At 47.0% G+C, this 21679-nt stretch overlaps 1 protein-coding gene across 4 annotated transcripts in view; it reads right to left on the bottom strand.

Annotated features, from left to right (window-relative positions):
- The window catches only part of NRBP1 (nuclear receptor binding protein 1), a 75781-nt gene that overhangs the window by 46601 nt on the left and 7501 nt on the right, over positions 1–21679 (bottom strand). For all 4 annotated transcript variants that reach the window (XM_043509921.1, XM_043509920.1, XM_038397435.2 and 1 more), the window contains exons 3-7: positions 11008–11130; positions 10388–10489; positions 10205–10294; positions 9644–9684; positions 8304–8398 (exon numbers count right to left, since the gene is read on the bottom strand). In XM_043509921.1, coding sequence (XP_043365856.1) covers positions 8304–8398; positions 9644–9684; positions 10205–10294; positions 10388–10489; positions 11008–11130 — 451 coding nt within the window. The remainder of the gene's footprint in view (positions 1–8303; positions 8399–9643; positions 9685–10204; positions 10295–10387; positions 10490–11007; positions 11131–21679) is intronic.

Here is a 21679-nt window from a genome sequence, read left to right on the forward strand (position 1 = left end):
GTGCACGGCCAATAGGACTCAATCGCCATGAAACGAAACTTAAATGGGAAATGACTTGGCTGAATCACTCCCATGTTTGCCCAGGTGCCCCTGACCTCATCAAGGTCAGTGAAAAGAGCACCCTGGACTATGTCGATGACTGCTACCAGTCATACTGCACTGTCTGCTGCCAAAAGGCAAATAAACTGTTGCTGTGTAGCAATGCAGTACCGCATCTGCCAGCACCCAGGAGACATACGGTGACTGTTAGCTGAGTGGGCTCCATGCTTGCCATGGTATGGCGTCTGCACAGGTAACTCAAGACAGAAGTCAAACTGTAGCTCGGAATCAAAGAGGTCTATGGGCTAACGCTCACACTCTGGGGACAGGCTTAGGAGCTGCTGGGAGATCCCAACTGGCATCAGAAGAGGAAGCTGAAGTAAGTTATGGCTTGAAAAATCTCAGGGGCTCTAGGGGCATTGCAATACAAATAAGAGGCTGGGAGAGAGTTTAAGATGTGTAGAGCCTCAAGCACCTGTGGTAAACAGCCTTCAGGTCACAGGTGAGGAGGAACTGGCTGGAGGCAGTGGGACTTGCCAGCAAGCTACTGATCAGAAGAGAGGAGAGTGTGCCTGTATTGTTTCAGCCTCCACTACCTCAGAGAGCCAAAAACTGAGCTAGTTATCTAGGTTCTTATGCCAGGACTCTCACCATGGTCTCTGAGCTATGGGAGCTCTGCATCTAGGATCATGTATAATGGGAGAGAGAGACTCCTGTACAGAGAGCCTTTAAAGGTGTCAATACTTGGTGCCCTCGGGAAGCTGGTCATTGGGAGAACACGTGCTAGTCACCCGGACATTATTACATCTCCTGAGAGGAAGGAAGAAAAAAGAAAAAAAAATCTGGTCCTCATGAATCTCATTAACACGCGAGACAAGCAAGAAAACTAAAACCATTACAAGTGTACAAACTGCCTAGATGTGCCTGGGAAGGGATTGCTATTGACTTGTGAGCCATTGCCCTCATACGAATACACATTAGAAGCTAACAATCAGTGACAGCCTGTATGGCTGCTCTGTGTGATGTGCTCCCATCGTAGGGCTGTCTACCCTAGACAAAATATTCACAAAGCCTGGCATTTCTAGAGCCAGAACTTTTTCAGCACAGCCAGCAGATCTTGGGCATCTGTATAGCACTCAACATCCTCCAAGTCATTTCGGTGCTAATATTTCAGAGTCAGTACTTCTATCAGTTAACAGACCATTTCAATGTTTACATCAAACCCACTGTAGCTTCAGGCAAAGAAGACAGAATGGTTTAGTGACCTTGGGCATTAAGGGCGGGGGGGGGAGGGAGTCCAATATACCAAAGTAATCCCTGTCCTAGTTCCTGCAACAGTAAACACTTACACTGTGAAGTGACAAATGCGACTTGCATGCTGCCTGTTAGAGATATGAAAATGAAAATGACAATGATGTGCCCTGAACACCAGGTGACAAATTCAAAGAGTGGAAAAAATGACCAAGTCCAGCTGGATGCATGAAGAACAGCTACACACTGGCTAACATTTTCAAGTGCATCTAAGTGACTGAGGAGTCTAATTCCCAGCTCTCACGAGCCAAAAGTGTGAGGGGATAATGCAGTAAAACTCATTCCAGTCTTTTGGTCTAGATCTCAATAGATTGGCTGAGAAAGCCCGAGGTTCGAAAGAGGTCTCACTGCTGTTCCAGCAAAACTGAGGTCCCATGAGGGTTTTTTCCCCTCTGCAGGTGTCTTCAAGACCACTGAGTAGCTAACAATACAGCATTTCCCAGGGGGCACTGCCATATGTTATCGGTTGAGATCTTAGCTTTGTTTATAGGCAGGATGGTGTAATAACTATGAAGTAACACCTCCTGAGGGCTCCAAGCCCTGCAGCCATAAGGTGGGCGATCAGTGCCCAGTGCAGAAGGATTTTCTGGGTGATGGTGCTGAAGCTTCTCCCAACAACAGGTCGCATTTTGTCCCAACTTATGTCCCCATTACAGCGCTGCAACGTGCTTACTGACACTATGCTTCTTGTGTGCCACACTTTCCCCTCCGCACTCCAGCGTGGCCTGCTGGAGAGAGGGATTTGTCCAGTCACTTGACACTTCAGAGCCAGACTCTCACCACAATATATTGCCACCTAATTCTTTTTCCAGAGGCTGATCTGCAAGGGAGCTAAGGAGATCTGCTATACTGCTAAGACCACATGACACCCAATAACTTCACCATTAATGCAACAAGACTCAGGACCAGCCACGTTGGGAGAGGCTTTGGTCTACCCCTACCGTAGAACATCTGCAGACATGGGGAACCCACAGAGTTTATTCTGACAGCCCCTTAGATGGCAGTGACTAGGGTTTGGGGAAAGCAGAGCATTGCACCATAAATCATTCCCATTTGACAGAAGGTGGAACAGGATCACTAAGGGTGGACTCCTTGTTTGTTTGTTTCCTCATGTCAAACCCAACATGGTTATGAACTAAGTAAACCAAGGGGGCAACCCAACAGCCCCTGCCATTGCTCCACCCAAAAGCTTCAGCAAACTCCCTGCCCACAAACACACATGAGCTCAGGTGAGCTCACTGAATGCCAAAGGCCTGGCTAGGGAGAGATTGGCCTCATTTCACAGCCATGGGCTCACCTGGGTGGAAGATCTGTCTAGTCACCAGGTGCAGAACACATTTTGTTGAAACATTCAGATTGAAAACAAAATGTCTATGGGGTTAACAAAGCTACAAGCAAGCGGCAGGGTGTCCGAGCAAGAAGCAGAGCCTGGTCTAAGTCTGGCCCTCAGCCAAGCCCCGCAGAGTGGGAGCAGCACGTAAGAGCCCAATGTACATGGAGAACTTGGCTTTGAGCAGTCAGAACAATGCATTTATCTCGCTTGACATGCAAGAGCTGGCATGCAATGGGGGCCACAGACTAGTGCGGTCTAAGAACAAGGAGAAGGGACAGAACTAACATTTAGAAGATGTCACACAAGGCAGTGTCCCTCTCTGTAAGGCTTTGGCTGGGAGCACAAGGAACAGATTATCTCCCAGCACAGGACAGGGCTATTGCTGGTAGGGGGGCCTATGCTGGACAGTTTTATACACCAGCCTTATAGCAAGGGAACACCGTATAGATAAGTTATTTTTATATATATATATATATATATATATAAAATGAACATTATATATATAGTGACACAGTCACATCACAGGAGCGGAGAAGTTTGCTCACCATTAGCAAAAATCCTATGAAAGACTGTTGGTAACAGAGCAGCCCGTAAGCGGGAAGTAAAACAAGATAGAAGTCGATGAGTTGATGAAACAGCAAGCACTTAACATCAATACAGACAGCTGGGTAGAACCAGGCAAAACAAGGACAAAAGGAAGAGGATGGCTGCCCTTTCAATAGCCCTTACACCTGCTGACTCTAAGCCAGGAGCATGATGCCTCTACACACCAAGAACTGTAGAGGGGCAAAGGAGAGGTGGGCTCTGGGGGCCTCTCACACCCACCAGGGCATTATGTTTGAGGCTCTGGGCTTTTGAGAAGGCTGAAATTCCAACCACGTCACTCAGCCACCGTTGTCCAGTGACCAGTCCCTGTGCCCATGCTCAGCAGGCAGATATGGGCAGCATGTTGCTGGGAGTAGAGCTAACACCGCACATGGATTTTAGCAGTTGCACCCATACCACATGCCTTGGCACTCAATTTGTTTTGCTGTCTGGATGAACAGAAACTTCAGGTCAAGTCTCATGTTCCCTGAGCACCCACAGTGGGGATGTAGTGATGGCTGGGGTAGAGAGAGACACTGAATGTATCCAACCCAAAAGCCCAACAAGCACGTTTAGAGGACAAAAAGGTGCTCGTGGCAAGTGGTGAATGATTCAAGGCAGACTCTATGAATATATTCGGGACTCTCCCACAAAGCTACCCTTACAGCCCTTGGGGCCAACATAGAATATCAGGGTTGGAAGGGACCTCAGGAGGTCATCTAGTCCAACCCCCTGCTCAAAGCAGGACTAATCCCCAACATTTTCCAAAGCCACCCACACCCAGCCACTGTAGAAATGACTAATCTTTTGAGGGAGCACAATACACCACCCAGTCAGATTTCACTGAGGGCAGCCCCAGAATTCATCATCAGACCCAGACTTCAGTTTAAGAGTTTCCAATTCTGCTATGCATTTAAAAGCTGCTCTATCCAAGGCATTGCTCACCCAGAGCAAACAGTTCCCAATGATGCACCTATAGAGCTCCACCATACCACAGGCTGGCTCTCACTTTCACAGCCCCCTGGGCTCAGGCCTCTGCTAACACCCACAAAGTGACTCCCAAGAAGTCTGTGAACCTGGAGAGAAAAGCCCTCAGCCATATTCCACACTGGAGCTTCCAGTTCACATTACATTCTTCTCTCCCCTTCTGCCTATAGGGCCCTGCCTGGCAGCCCCTTAGGTCCAACCCAACATCTCCCTGGAATCTCCTTCCTCCAGGATCCCTCCTCCTAGACAGCACCACCCCCACCTCTGCCACCATGGTGCCTTTCTCCCCCGACCCACCCAAAGGATCTCCAGGCCACAAACCCTTCAGAAGCAAGCTGCATTTTCAAAAGAAAGCCCCCTGCAACATCTGAGAGATTATTGTCACGGCTGCCAATGCGAGAGGAAAAGCAATCGCCCTCCTGACCATAGTGCCCTCCTGACAGTAAGATTGGGGCTCTGGGAACATCATCTGGTGAAACACACGGGGAAGCAGGCAGCTTTTATTTCTAGGTGATTTAAACTGAACACAAGAAGTTCACGGAGTAGCTCAAAACATTCTCTCCCCCCTTCCCCAAACAAGATTCTGACTTGGAGAAAGAAGTGCCGGTATCTCCCTTGCTCTGGCCACAGCCTTCCCAGCCCCCTCGCTCCCTGTGCCTTAATAACTCCCCTCTCCGCCATCCCTAAACCCACTTTTTGTGTGAGAAAAAGACCACATGGGCTCAGGAACAGATGGACTGCTGCCCCAGCACTGTGTGGCCTTTGACTACACCCATCACTATCCCATATCTTTTGTCCAGCCCAACCCATCTGTGTCGGGTGACCCCCTACATCCACAGCTCTATTTACTGCTCTGCAGCTTACCACTCCCCCAACCCTCCCACAACCAGTTTCTGAGACACTATTACCCAGACTGGGCTTCTTGATTGTCCTTTCTTCTTGCAAGTCCCACCTCCCCCTCAGGATGCCTAGGAAGAATGGGTGAAGAAAAGGGACTGTATTGCTCCAGGACTGCATGTAGAGCTGGACCAGTCCTGCCACTGCACATGCCACCTCAATCCAAATACTGCACAGGGAGCACTGCGTAGCTGGGCTGCCAGGCAGGCAGCAAGCTGCCTTGGCTTCTGCAGCTGCACTAGAGGCTACAGCACCCAATCAATAGTTTTACATTATTTAAAGGAGCCAGCTGCCCCAGAAGCACCATGCACCTTTAACACTTCCAGCCCAGCTGGGGTTATGTGTTCTTCCTTTAAACAGGGCAATGTGGTGGCTTCCCCCATCTTCCTGCTCCACTGCTCCCCAGTGCTGACTTCACCTGCTGCTTCAGCCCAAAGAGAACTGAACCTGCTCTCACTTTCATGCCCTTCTGTTCTAACAGAGCAGCGCAATGAGGGACAGCACTGGGCATATAGGTGGCATCTGAGTTCTGCTTTTCTGTGCATTGCCAGTCATTGCTCCCCCTCACACTGTCAGAGCTGAGCTGCTTACCAACTCCTTTCAATTAAACACAGGATAGTAAGAGTTCTCAAAGTTTGGCTAGTCCCTAAAAAGTGACTAAATGGCAACACAGGCTCCATATTTATTGCCTGAAGGATCCTAGAGTACCATAAACTCTCCCTATGATTTGAGGGTCACACTGGTTTAGCTGGCTCCCATAGTCAGAGGGAATAGAGATCACGCAGTTGGAATGCACTTAACTATTCAGACCGGACTCCAGCTCCCTCTCCCATAGCTGTGTGGGCGCTGTAGGAGTGGGAATGTGGTCACTGACATCGGCAGCTCTGACTCTAGGGAACACTGGGAGGAGAGCTACTACACAGAGTGGAGCTTTTATGATCATAGACCCATTTTAGTGTTCATCTCCTTTACTTAAAAGAAATGCTTCAATCAGAGAGATTCTGATCATTCTTCTTCTGTATGTAAGGAAAAAGGAAAAAAGGTCCCAGCCAGCACAATCTGTAGCTGTGAGTGGGGAGGGCTGCCTACTAGTAACAAATTCTGAGTATTGCCTCTGCATATTCACGCTTATGGGCTATACCCTCCCCAGTGCTGGGGGGAAGATCTTTAAGAAAGCACAACCTGTTAGACCACTTGTGCACCTTTGCACTTCACTGTCCTTAGAAAGGCTGCAAGGCTCCAACTGCTTCAATACACACTAGAGAAAACAAAACCCAGGCAAAGGCAGGCAGGCAGCATGACTATCCCATCATGACCTTCTTCAAGGCAATCTCTGCATAGTCCCGTTTGTGGGAATCCAGCAAGCAGTACACCCCCAGGAAGGCGTATGAGGAGTGTTAAAGACTGAAGAACAGTCATTCCAAATCAAGCCTCAGATCTAAAATGCCAAGTCAAGAGTAGATTCCTTCTCTGAATGAAGTGCTGACTCAATCAGAAAACCTGCAGGTGCCTGCGATTCTTATCAATGTGGAAAGGTAGGAGGCATAGTTCACAGATCCAGTCAAGTCTCCTTCCTATAGTATCAATGGGCTGAACTTGGGGAATGACGGTGGGCAAGTGGTTTGCTAACAAGGGGGAATCAGACATGCAACTCCTGGGAAGTGTTCCCAAATGCAGAGCTTATCAGAAAGAGAATGGAATAAGCACCAGGGCCCTGAGAGCTCCCCACTCTGGCTAAAAGATCATAGGGCTCAATACACAGCCTAATCCACTGGTGTGGACGGGATGATCTTCTAAAGTGATCCCCAAGAAATACAACATTTGTAGAGGATTTCCAACATTTTCATTCTATGCGAGTTCAAAGCCTCTGACACCTGCTGTATGGAGTCTAACCTCCGGGGAGAAGCAGAGTTTGGTGGTCTGATTTAGAAGGAATACAGATACCATACGTGGTATACATTTGAGATGAGGATACCAGTGTCCCTTTGGAGCACAGTGAAGGAGGATCAGCCACAAAAACTGTAGGCATGATCATGTATGCATGTTCTCTTTAGGTGACAGGTGAAACAAGCAAGTTCAAAGGGCAAATCCCCAAACACTGGCAGCATCAAACTGGTATAGGTCACAAGTCAGCCTGAATGCTATTGGCTAGGGCCTAGGCCTTTGGATGGATTTACTAGTGATGATGGAATGACCAAAGACAGTAGCACTGTCAGCTGGAGGGTGGTATGCCTAGATGGCAGACAGCGCACCATGGTTGCAGACGAAGTCTTAGAGGCCTTAAGAACAGCAATACAGATGAGATGGAGGCAGAGAGCAGGCACGTTGCTTTTCACTTCCCTAGGAAATGCCTGTCCAACTTCTGGCATTCACATTTCAGTGGGGATGACTTTCTGGACTGGAAGCCAATTTTCTGCACTTGGATGGCCTAGTCCAGTCAGACGATGCCCTGTGGCCCAGACCAGATGCAGTGACTCTAGGCTGGCATGCGTGGTGAGGCAATAGGTCTGAAAAATGGTAGAAGGGGCGCACAGGCACCAATACTGTTAGGTACAGGTCAAGGCCATCACTACGAGATGAACTGTGTCCCCACAGTCAGCAGCTAGCCATGCGAAAGGAACCAAGGGGGTAGGAGCCACAGAATCCTTCCATAACTTTGGCTCTGAACGGTTGTTGCCCCCAAGAGGGTGCTCATGTGGCTTCAGTGGACAATTTTCCAGGGAGTTCTCAAAACTCAACAGCACTGGGGGTGACTAAGTGTGAATAGGCAGAGGCACAAAGGCCCGATTTTGAGGCGAGGCTTAAACAACTGAGGACTCTGCCCAGAGCCAAGACTCTGGGAATTTCCAGTGCCATTTTTACTTTTAATCCCTTGCCTCAAGGACACGAACTAAACCCAAACCTAACTGACTGGAAGGGAAAGCAATTTGTGCCACTGAGCCCCTCTGTGCCCCAGGAACAGAAGAGGCAGGACAGACCCTCCTGCCCAGCCCTCTCCCCAGTCTGGTGAGGGGCAATGCTAGTACTGACATAGCCCATTCCCCCAGATATCCCTTCCAGTAGCTTCTCAGTAGCTCAGGAATTAGGCGCCCACTACTGATTGACCATGTTAACTGCTTTGTTGTTGAGGGTCACCTCTGGAGAGTCTTACCTGACCCAATCTTGATCAGTCCATTGTGCTGAATAAAGATGGTGTCACAGGTCAGGTTGCCGTGGATGATCGGGGGATCACAGGAGTGGAGGTAGCTGGGAATTCAGAACAGAACACTGGTGAAAAGAGTGCAATGGGAAGGGGAACACCCCAGCTCCTCCCTGCCCTGCTGGAAAGGCAACATTACAGAATGATATGCCAAGAGTATTTACAATATCAGGGCGATACAATTCAGGAACTGGGTGTGCACAGTCTTTGGGTGAGGAGACAAAGAATAAGACACAATAAAACTGGCTCCTGCTAAGGAACCCCAGGAAAGAAGGAAAGGAAACTATCGCTGACCAACTCTTGGAGCCCAAAAGCCTAGGATGCCACAAATGGAGGATGGGGTGGGAAGGGAAGGAAGAGAAATATTACTTGTCCTGATGTCTGATGAGAAGAATGCCACAGGGGTTTCAAAAATGTTCAGACGTTATACCGAGACAAACCAGAGTCTGAAAGCAAAGTCCACCCCAAAAGGGACACCCATTCTGATCTTATTTACTGGGAACCAAGAAGGTACCCAGTATTGTACAGACGTTAGACCTAGCCCTTGTCCCAGCAAGCATGCAGTCTAGTATGCATGCACACACACAGTTCAGATACCTGGATCAAGAAGGGCCTCTCGGGTACCCTACACACACACACTTTGGCCTACTAGGTATTTATACCTTGCACATCAGTGTGGTTTCCATGCAGTCAAGGTAAGCTAAATCCCTAGAGCTGACTGTCTTTGGGCCCATGTGTTTAGACAAGGGGGTTCTTAGCAGAGAGCCATCAGTTCTGGAACTTATTCCCCAGCCCTTGGCCCAGGCTCTTTAAAGAGCCAGAAGTAGAGATTATATCTGCATCTTTTGTTAGCCAAGTTAACAGCCTGAGGGGCTCACTGGATGCCCCACTATTTCTGGATATCTGTGCTTGGCAAAAATGGTAGTGATGGGATGATTCAGGCCTTCCTCTTTGCAAGGCTGAATATTTCACTCTACTTTTGTAACTTGCTAGTGATGGGGTGAATGAGTTTACAATTTAAAAAGTAACCTGGGGCTCACGGTGTCCCCAGCTGCCCACAGGTCCAGTCTGAATCTGCCTCTGGGAGGAGCAGGATTACCAGCAGAAGAGGAAGTGGGGAGGAGGTCGTCATATTTGAAACCAAGTCTACTAATAAGAGTAGCTTTGTCTAGACTGCCTAATTAGTAGGCTGCACACTTCCATCCCACAGATAATCAGGAAGACTGGCTCAGGCTGCCGAACTCCAGAACAGCTGGCCATTCATACACAGGGCATCTCCCTACTTCACCTACCTGAGAGCAGAGAGGATCTGGGTGCACCAGCGCTTCCACGCCTAAAAATACAAGGTGAAGTACAAGTCACAATCAGCAAGTAGGACTAACTGCTACTAATTCAGCTCATCTGGAGGAAGGCGCCTTTCCTGCTGCAGCCCGGCCTCTAAGCTCCAGTCCATCCCAGCTGTACTGGTGAATGGTAACCATGGATCCTCACTCCCATGCTCAACCCAGCCCCCACACTCATGCAGTGACCAAGAAATCCCCCACCATCTTTCTGTACTCTAGGATGACTGCAGAGCCCCTCCTTCCACTCAGGTACACGCAGGAGAGAGGTGTGCACAATCTGTGCACTTCTCAAAACTAGCTCATTCCCTCTGCAGAGTTACATCAACCTGCCTGATGCTTTCCTGGAGAGCCACTCCTAGTTATGCTGGCTGACTTTGCCAGGGATGGCAGCTGAATGGAGCTTCTACAGGGACAGTAGACAGGGACAGAGCAAGCCTCAACCATAAGCAGGGGCCTGTGAAAAGAGCGGGCCCAGACAAAGCAGGGCACACATGCAGGAGGAGAGATTACCTTTTCATTCATTGTCTTGTGGTTCTTCTTTGTCTTCTTCAGGAACTGTTTCAAGCTGCCTGAGGACATGTACTCCGTGATGAAAATCACCTGCAGGGACAAGATGAGATATTACCTGCAGCTTCCCCTCTAGCCCGCAGTATCCCCAGCGAGTGGATAAGAGGAGCTTCTTACACCACTTACCCTGGCCTTGTTCTCCTTTACATCAGCCCAGTACTTGTGGAATTTCACAATATTCAAGTGTTCCAGCTGGATCAGGTTGTCAAAGACAGCTTTAACCTTCTCCTATGACAACCAGACAAGCAGAACCACATTACCATCCTAAGCCAAGGAACGTTCCCATCGATTCCCCAACCTTCTCTTCTCCCATGTCTGAGGACCCAGGCATTCCAACGCCATGCACTACCCCATGGCATTGTTCCCACTGGTGTGCCTAACACTAGCAGCATCTGACCCCAATGCTAGATACAAACTGCGAGCCTTGCCCCCTAACTATGGCTGCACATTTGGCCACCGATATTGACAGATTCAAATCATGTTCCACATCCAAGGAGAAGAGCCTGACAGAACCAGCCTGTCATACTTTCTGCACTGGAAGCGCAACACAGTTCAGTTCCAAGCATGCCCAGAGGCCTGCACGTTCAGTTGGAGAATCAGAGCAATTCAACGCTCCTGTCAGATCGGCTGGGTTTATAAAACTCTATGCTATGTAACTATACTCAGCCACCATGGTCTATGATCCCCACCTGGCCACAGGACACATTCTTGGCACAAGGTGCAGGACAGCCTTCACCCTAACTTACCTCCTGAAGCTTAAAATTCTTGCGCTCGGAAAATTGAACCTCATTCCAAACAACTTCCACACCTTCTTCTGTATCCATCGCCAGGTAGGCACTATCAATCCCAGGGACGTTGCGCTGATTCACCTGGACAGAGAGATGGGGACAGATGTGAAGCTCCTAAGGTAGGGAAACACCAGTCACTCATTTATAGTTTCCTCCTACACTGAGCTTACGGCCTCAAGTCCACTTAGTCACAGGGTGCAATCTGAGACTTGGTTATTCATGTAAGGTATGGTCTGTCCCAGCAGAGTCTACACTCTAAGCCACACGTGTAGAGGCAGACCAGGGGTCATGTGGGCAGGAGAGGAGGGAATGCTCTAGGGAGAGAACTTTTTGCACAGACATTAGCTTGTAATTTAAGTTACCTCATAGCATTGATTTGTTTGTATCATTTATGATATTTCTAGTTCTATCAGAATCATGCCCCCATGCAGATCCAGGGTGTGAAGAGAGGACCCACATGTGGAAACCAAGCAGACATGAAGCGTCAGGAGAGATTTGCAAGGAGTGATGTTGCTTGAAGCACAGAAGCCATTTCAGGCACAGGGGAATCAAGACAGTTGTGAGATGCACAGCTGTCTACACAGTTGTTGCACCAATTTAAGTAGAACAGATTGAAACTGTTGATAGTACTTCAGCAGGCATCAGCAGACTTACCAATGAACAGTTATACCCCAGTGCGAGTATGCCCACGCTAGAGATATGCGAAGAGTGCACAGACGAGCTCCAAGGAAGTATAGAGATGAGCAGACAAAGCATGAGAGGGACAAAGATGCCTTCGTACAGATAAGCTTTTAAGAGCCAAGGAGAGCCTGAGGGTAAGGGAAAGGTGCTTGAATGCCAGTTAGAGAGACTTGAGGAAGAGCAAGTCACAGCAGCAGGAAATGTTGCAGTCCCTTGCTACTGGTAAGGTACATTTTCCCATGACATGCAGCAGCAGCCAAGGATCTACTAGGAACGTGGCCCGCATGTCCCTGCTGCCACAAGCCAAGCAGGTGGAACCACCCAGTCTGAGAAATAGCTGTTGCTGGAGTCGCTCAAGAAGCCGGTAAGACCTGCAGGAGGAGGTTGCAGGTCTGCATGGAATCTGGAAGTGAGAGGACTTCACCAATGGGATGCACATCGAAGCATCTGGGACCGAGGATGGTAGCCGACTTCACATGACTAGAGCATCACCAGAGGATGGAGGAAAACAGTCTGCTCTGCAGGGAGTAGATTGGCCACTTGGAGCAGTTCTCCACCCCCAACCCCAGATCCCCAACCCAGCATGGTCAAGCACCAGTATGCTGCACTGGCAACATGAGGGGAGGAGAAGCCACCTCCCCACAAGGCTGGGAGCCTCACAGCCACCGCACCCAAGAGAAAGCAGCATAGAAAGCTAGTTGTCAGGGACTCCCTTCTGAGGGTGATGGAGGTTTCGATCTACTGACCTGATGTCCCATGTGGTGTGCTGCCTGCCTAGAGCCCACATCTGAGACATTACGGAAAGGTTACCATGGCTCATCTGTCCCCCGATAGCTACCCCATGCTGCTCATCCATGTGTGTACTTATGGTATTTGTCAGATGTGACCCTGAGCAGATCAGCAGTGACTACAGGTCTCTGGAAGCAAGGGTGGAGAAGTCAGCAGTACAGCTGATGTTGCCGGGGGATCATAGAAAATTACAATAGGGTAATAGGAGCCACATGTGGGAAATCAGAGGGGGACTCTTTTCAACACCTCAGGTGCCTACAGACAAATGCAAGGAGTACAGAAAACAAACAAGAACTAGAAGTATTCAGTAATAATTTAGTTTATGGATTAACTAACCAATCTTCTGACGGGACTATTGGTAGAGAGAGTGATAGAGTCTGTTCAGGAAAGGCAGAGAAAGAGGGAGGTGACAGTGTGTTATACATGAAGAATCTATACTGTAAGAGGGTCAAGCTCTGGAACAGGCTTCAAGGGAGGTTGTGGAATCCCCAACACTGGAGGTTTTTAGGAACAGGCTGGTCAAACCCCTGGCAGGGATGGTCTAGGGTTCCTTGTCCTGCCTCAGCGCAGGAGGCTAAACTCTATGACCTCTGAGATCTCTTCCAGCCTTACACTTCTATTACTCTTTTACTTCAACACCCCAATGATTTGCTCAGACCATTTCCCTCCATCAGGGCCTGTCATTTCTAGATCACCTTCTACTATTACTAGTGCTCTACTGACATACAAGTCTTGGTTCTGTGAGGCACCTGGGGTATGTCTACACTGCAATAAACGTGCACTATGTCCATGGCTGGCTGAAGTCAGCTGACTTGGGTTCACAGGATTATAAAATTGCGAGATGGGAGGTCTCAGAGCCCCAGGGTCCAGGCCGAGCCTCGACATTGCAATTTTATAACCCCACAGCCTATGCCCCAAGAGCCCAAGTCAGCTGATCCAGACTCAGACTCATTGTGATTTTAAAAAACAAACAAGCCAGTGTACCACATACACTCAGAGGCTCCAAATCTGGGTCACATCCTGTTGTATTAAGCACTGTTCAAATACATAGGAGATTGTCCCTGCCCCAAAGTGCTTCCAAATTTAGAGACAAGGTGGGGAAGATGAGCACAGATGCATTTTATAAATGGCTGCAATTTCTTAATCCTTTTACAATAAGGCACTGACTACTCCCATTTGCCTCTGCCTGGCCATCACTACAAACACACAGGAATCACACCACTAACATGATCCTACATCTGGGATGGAAAGCAGCTGCTGTTTACCAACAACAACTAGCTACACAAACAGATCAGGAAAATGAATGACACCATATCAGACTGAAATTGCATGAAGTTTTAGCCAGTGAGAGTCTTTATATTTGAATTTGTCAAACACACAAGGCCCTCATCTCTCCTACTGCACGTGGAATCTGGGCTGCTTACGCTCACTCAGGACTTCGGTGTTACATCTCTCCACCAGAAGCACAACACCCTTAGCACCATGCTGGGACCCTTGGGTCAGCACTGATTCAGCCAGGGATCAGCCATCCAACCTGGCTGCTGAAAATCAATGATTTAAAAAACAAAACTGGATTTAAATTGATATTATTTAAATACGTTTTTCTTTTTCCAAAATAAACCTGTTAAATGAAATCTAAACATATATTTTGTATTAAATTAAGGCCTAAATTTATTATAACCTCTTAAAACATTTCAATAAAAAAAAGTATGCTGAATCCATGAGCCTCTATCAAAAACTGAGTTAAAGGCCGATTTTCTATATAAAGAAAGAATCAGAGGAAAAACCTCTAACTTTTGAGATCAAGCTTTATAAATATGGCACAATAGGTTATGTACTGTATTAAGGGCTTGTTTTAATAAAAAAGTTATATGCTATTGTATTTAAATGCCAGTTACCATCATAAAGTAGCTTGACACAAAGCATAAGCAAAAAAGTTACTTATCTAATAAATAAGCAATTTATCAGTCAGTTTTCTACATACTAAAAATACAGAATTAATAAGAACCTGAAAATATTAAGTAACGTAACTGCTTAAATAAAAAGTATGTAGTTATAATGTACCCTCCTAGGGAGAAAAATTATTTATCAAATCTAGCATAAAGACTCTGTTTCGTTGTAAATCGACCAACTTTAAATGGCTGTATCAACCATTGAGAATGCACCTCTTTAAAAGTCTATTTAAATGCAGGCTTTCCACTTGATGTAAATCAATCCACCTGGAGCACTGCAGCACAGCAAAGGGCATTTGGTCAGTACTGACAAGATTGTTTTCTCATCTTGGGTGATTGAGAAGGCAGACTTTAATGTCACAAGTTGGGTTCTCCTTGGAGAGGAGGCCAGACATCACACCCTCCTTAGTTTGTGAAAGTCCCATGACGGAGACATCCCCCACTACAAATTTGCTCACTGCTTCAGGTCCCTCCATCCAATGCCAAATCACAGCCTGTCCTAGATGTCTCAGCATCAACTAAAATGTAACATAGCCCAACAGAATACCTGCTCTTTCCTTCCTATCGCTACAGACAGAGAAGTTACCTACCAGTCGTCAGAGTGCCCTTTGCATACGCACACTTGTAGGATTGGCATCTCTCGGTGTAACATCTTCTAGAGATGACTGTCCTTTGGGGCCACTTTTCCCTTCCTCCCCCTACCCTGCAGACAGTTCTGAAGACATAAGGGGCAGTGGCCCCAACCACCTCCCAGTTCCTTCTTTACTTTTGGAATTCTTGACCTGAGACCGAAGTGGGGGAAGGTGGGCTGAACTGTGAATGTGCAGAGAGGATGCGCGCGCGCACACACACACACACACACACACACACACACACCCCACTGTTAAAATGCTGGGGTCAGGTCTGATGCCCACAATCCAAGAAGGAAGTTGATAAATTGGAGAGGGTTCAAAGAAAAGCCACGAGAACGATTAAAGGATTAGAAAATCTGCTTTATAGTGATTGAGCTCCTTGAGACTATCTATTTAGCTGAACAAAGAAGGCTACGTTGATCTCCGTACCTACATGGGGAATATTTCATAATGAGCTCTTCAATCTAGCAGAGAAAGTTCTAACACAATCTAATGGCTGGAAACTGAAGCTAGACAAACTCAGACTGGAAATAAGGCATACATTTTTAACAGCAAAGGTAATTAACCATTGTTCATGGCGGATTCTCTAACAGTGACAATGTTTAAATCCAGATTGTATGCATGTTTGTTTTTTAAAAACTGCTCTAGGAATTATTTTGGGGAACTTCTCTGGCCTGTGTTACACGTGAGGTCAGACTAGATGATCCTGATGGTTCTTTCTGAAATCTTGGAATCTGAAGTTACTGGTACGCAACCTTTTTCTTCTTCCAGTGGCCTCTACATATTTCTACTTGTGGGAAATTAGCAACCAGTACAATTCCTGCACCAGGAAGGTGGGTTAAGAATTTCTAAGTGAACAGGAACTACTAAACTGCCAAAATGAGAATCAGCTCTAGATGGCACGTCAAGAGAATTAGAAGCGAATGTAATTTTGCTCTCCCAGATCATACCTCAGTTATGGACACTTTATTTCAAAACACAAGTATATCTTCAAATAATAGCTTTGCAAATTCTAAGAAAACACAGACTAAAGGCCTGCAATGGCTGCTGCCTTTTGATTAGCTGAAAGCCTTTTTCTATATCCAGGTGAATTCACACCCAAGTAGTCATAGCAGGGTGTAAAAGGGAAAACAGATAAGTTAATGGCCTGTTCAAGATGGAAACAGATGACTTGAGACTGGAAGTGGAGATGAGGACATCAACCAAATCACATTTCCCACATGGACTACAGTTTATAGAGGACTGAGTATTTGGCCAGTATCTCATTAAGTCTATGGACTGTAGCTGTTGACAGGTGTCTAGTAAAAAGTAAATATTCTGACAAATAGCAGTCCAGAGGTCCCAAGGTTTGACACATAAAAGACTACAACTCCAAATCAAGAAAGATACATGTGTTGGGAGGGAATATCCGCACCCTTCAGCATAGCTAAATGAATATGCAAAATGACCACCATCATCAGGTGGGCAATCAAGTGTACTGGTAAGAAGAAATCTAGTTTCCTTTAGCACTGTCACCAAGGCAAAGAAGTTAACTCAAAACAACCCTAGCAGTACATGGAGCAGCCCTTCCATGAACTAGGGTATTAGAAGGCGAATGAGGACTGCTGTCCTCAATGTTACAATCCATGCAGCTTTAAAGAGTATGGCAACCACTCCTGAGACTACACGGCCTTGCCACACAAGGCCTCTCTTCTGAACAGACTGGGCCCTCTGGATGACATCTTTGATGCTTTAGCCCCAGCACACTATTTTACTGAAGTATCAGAAAGATCGTGGACCTTCCTCCTCCACGTACGTGTTCTCATCTTGTTTTAAACTTACCTGAGGGCTTAGCTCAGGACAATGAGCAATGAAAAGCACTTCCCTTGTAAATTAAGGGTTCTCATCTAAGATTCACCCTGTCAACAGTTGGTGCGTAGTGCTATTCCTCTGTCACAGCACATGAAAACTGCTACCTACCAAGTGACATAAGTATTCTATCACTTCTCACAGGGCAAACTCCAGCCCTCTGACCAGTCCAACTAGTCCCAAGTATCCATGGGCACTTTATTTTAAGCAGCAAACTTTGTTTTATTTTTTTTTAAAGCAAACTCTGCTATCCTGACCTCATGTGGCTCAGACATTAGGGCAGCATTTCTCAAATGTAGCCACAGTCTCCTGGGCAGTGATTGTGGTGGGCAAAGCAGTGTTACCTAACATACAAATATCACTTTTCACAGAAATAGACTTACTAACTAGCAAGGTGGGCTTTTCCACCCCAAAAGCAACCAAAGAAGCAAAACAATAAAAAAAAAGAATGTGCAAAGCACTTTATTTGTGTCTATTCTGTTTCGGTCCAGTAAGGACTAGAGACAACTGTGTATTATTTTTATTATTGGAGTCTGCAATAAAAACCTACATAAACAAATTACGATTGGACACGTATATGTGCATATTTGTTTTTCTTAAAGTATTTTAGGAAAAATGGTCAGAGCAGCCACCAGCAAGAGTTGGTGGCCACACTCTGAGGCCACCAAAAAATGTCTCAAGAATGCCCTAATGCAGGGGATCTCATCACTATTTGGACTCCAGTCCACAGAAAGGTTCCTTAGAAGCTCAGTCAATCTCAACTGACTACACATAAATAGAAGCCTGCAGAGCTGGTGATCCAATAATCAGCAGGTGACAGTGGAGCAGACCTCAAGAAAGCTCCTTATGGCTACGCATCAGAACAGCCATTCTGGATCAGACCAATGGTCCATCTAGCCCAGGATTCGGTGTTCCTACAGGGGCCAATGCCAGGTGCTTCAGAGGGAATGAACAAATCAGGGCAATTTATTGAGTGATCCATTCCCTGTCATCCAGTCCCAGCTTCTGACAAGCACAGGTTTAGGGACACCCAGAGCATGGGGTTGCAACCTTTACCATCTCCTAACAGGTCCGTCAATGGTTATCCTCCATAATTTTTTTAAACCCATTTATACTTTTGGTCTTCATAATATCTCTTGGCAAGGAGTTCCACAGGCCTACTGTGTGGTGTTGTGTGAAGAACAAACAGGAGCAGCCAACATGAGTTTTGCAAGGGAATTCTCCAGATGAGGAGGAGCAACTACAAGACCCCTGGGGTGAGTTTGCTATCTGTCTGCTGTTGTGTGCTTGGTTGCCGCGTGCCTGCTTGACTGAAGTTTCTAGTGTGGTCTGTTTGGAGGGCTGTGTACTGAGCCTAGCAACCTGCTAGGCAAGGCCAAGAGCTTCTTAATGAGGGTCTGGCCTGCCATGCTTTGATTCCTAACCCTTTAGGATTCCTTGCCAAAGGGGTGGCCTGACTCACGGAGAATATGTGGTTTAAAATGCCAGCTCATAAGAGACAAGAACTAGCAAACAGGAGCACCAAACAAGAGTTTTGCAAGAGAGTTTAGAGAAGGAGCATGAGAGCCAGATATACCTAACAAACACTCTCTAAACTTGGGCCAATAACTCCCCTCAACCAAAAACAAAACAAAAAAAACAGCAAGAGTAAAAATAACGGAGGCAGAAGTCCAGTAGCCGAGTGGAGGGGGTATCTAGTTTATTGCACTGACTGCAGCATGTACGACTGGCCTTGGGGGCAGGTGGAATGTGCGTGCATTCAGGGCAAACAGCTCCAGCACTCAGAGACAGCGTACGGGCTCTGGAGACCAGAGTGACTCAACTGGAGGAGCTAAGGGAGACAGAGCTGTACATAGACAAGTCTTCTGGGACTAGGGATATAAAAGTTTAACCGGTTAACCAGTCTTATCGGTTTTAGAAAACGGTTAACAATTAAATTCCACTGACCCCTGAGGCGGCAGCTGAAGTACCTGGCCACAGGGGCACAGCAGCAGGCAACTGAACCCCACTTAAAACCTGGGGGTGCTGCAGCACCCCGTGGACCTCCTTAGTTCCTCGGTTAAACGTTTAACCATGTAACTGATAAAATTTTATCAGTTACATGGTTACTTTCTTTAGCCGCTATTCACATCCCTACCCAGGACACAGCAGAGCAATCCAACCCACAGTCTAACAGCCTCTGTGTTGTTGAGGAGGGGGAATGTATTTGGGAAGGAGAACATCAAGAGGGAGTGGAAAGAAACAATTGCATAGTTTGAACCCTTACAGACGATGTAATGGTATCCTTGTGCATTAAGTATACCACTCAAGGGGACGGGACTCCTATGTAACAGATAATAATCTAGAATTAGAAATACAGATAGTTGGGTTTGTGATGAGCAGGAGAACTGTATGGTAAATTGCCTGCCCAGTTCAAAGTTTGTGGACCTCTCAATACATCTAGGAGCACTGTAGGAAAGAAGAGAGGTCCTGGAGGCCAAATTTAGCCTGCTAGGTAAAAGATTAAAGTCCAGGACTCCATAGTAGCCATTCTCTGAAATGCTTCCAGTTCCACACGCAGGGTCAGTTAGACAGGCAGAACTGCAGGGTCTCACTGTGTGGATGAGACAATGGTGTAAGGAGGAAGGATTCAGGTTTATCCAAAACTAGGAAACTTTTTGGGAAAGGAGGACCCTATACAGGCAGGACGGGCTCCACCTAAACCAAACCAGATTGCTGGTATGTCAAATTAAAAGGCCATAGAGGAGTTTTTACATTAAAGGCATAAGACAGACAAAAGATATGGAGAAGCATACGGTTCAGAAAGACATATCCCTTAGAGGAAGATTAATGTGGATTCTCTACAACTCAGCAAAGAGAAGAGGAATCGAAGTTAAGTACAGGTAGGAACTGAAGAGAATTAGTCAAACAGAACAGTCCAATTGAATTACACCACATGAAGGCAGACAACTAAATACTGATAAATTTTATAAGTATTTGTATACAAATACAAGAATTAAGATGGGTGAACCCGAGTGATGTACTAAATAAGGATATTGATATAATAGACATCACAGAAACTTGGTGGAACAATGATAATCAATGGGACACAGTAATACCAGATTTCAGAATGGTAGCCATGTTAGGCTGTATTGGGGGGGGGGACACCACAAGGAGCACTTGTGGCACCTTAGAGACTAACAAATTTATTTGGGCATATGCTTTCGTGTACGTGTATTTGGGCATACGCTAAAACCCACTTCATCGGATGCATGCTGTGGAAAATACAGTAGGGAGAGAGAGAGAGAGAGAGAGAGAGAGAGAGTGTACACACACACACACACACACAAAATGAGTGTTGCCATACCAATTGTAATAAGACCAACTAATTAAGGTGGGCTATTGTCAGCAGGAGGAAAAAAACCCTTTTGTAGTGATAATCAGGATGGCCCAGTACCTCCAAGATTATTAGCCAAGATGATCAGGGACACGATCCCATGCTCTTGGTGTGCCTAAGCCTCTGCCTGCCAGAAGCTGGGACTGGACAAGACAGGATAGATCACTTGATAATTCCCCTGTTCTGTTCATTCCCTTTGAAGCGTCTGGCACCAGCCACTGTCAGAAGGCAGGACACGGGGCTAGACGGACCATGGGTCTGGCCCCGTACAGCCATTCTTATGTCCCCCTGCTGCAGAGAAGTTAATGCCAAGTGACTCCACAGTAGACTACAGCCCTAGAGGGTGCCTCCAATGACACCTTTCAGCCTGCCAGTATCCGGGCAAGCCTGTGATCACAGAATCTATTGCCCACAAGGGTAGTTGCAGGGAGGCGCACGGTTTCCCCACAAACACCCCCAAGCCCTGAGCAAGCTCACCCCTGCTGCTTGCTCCGGTCAGAGGCCGATGCTCTTTTCCTCCCCAATACCCAGTTTCCATGGCAGCGCAACAGGGACTCCTCTGGCAAGGGAAGCAGCATCACAGGGCAGAGGAAAATGAAGCCGGTTGAGTTTAAGACATCAGGGGGCCTCATGACGCAGGGAGGCTGCAGGGAGAAAGCCCAGCACCGACAGGCACTGGATGATGAGCAGTCTGTGGAATCACCTATCCCACTCTCACGCTGCAGGCCCTGAGGGCATGTGCTCTGCACAGCAGGCACTTGGAAGGAACCAGCCGGCACTATCACACTGCTACAGCCTGCTGCAGCCACAAGTCATTATAGGATTAAAGCCAAAATTTCTTCTACACCCTCCTCTTCATCCCCCTTTCCCCATTATATCAGCTCCTTGTCTTCTTCCGTGCAGCATGTAGCACCAAGCATGCCCAGGGCGCTCAAGTGATCTCAAGCCAGCGCCACCACAACCATTTCAATTTCTCCATCAAATTAACCCTTCCAAGTCTACTGACCACTGACTGTGAACCTTAATCTTCAGGGCAACCACAGACTCTGGCTGCATCATGAGCTTCGATACAATTACAGTAATCAATAAAAATTTAGATGCTCTTTCAAGGTGGTTGAAAAAAAAACTTCAGGCACTTGTGGGTAATTGGATGCAATCAGTGTCCTCCCATCTGGAGCAAGCTGAGAAAGCAACTTGGTTACTAGAGAAAAGCAAACACACAGATCCAGTACTATTTACTTCTGCTAAGTATGCCAGCTGTGCACAGGTGCATCTGGTTCAAGTGCCAGTCACAAGGGGTCTGCAGACCCCAAGGTAACACTACAGGGCTGGAAAGTTCTAACAACAAATTA

The sequence above is a fragment of the Dermochelys coriacea genome, chromosome 3 (genome assembly GCF_009764565.3).
Source record: "Dermochelys coriacea isolate rDerCor1 chromosome 3, rDerCor1.pri.v4, whole genome shotgun sequence".
NCBI lineage: Eukaryota > Metazoa > Chordata > Testudines > Dermochelyidae > Dermochelys > Dermochelys coriacea.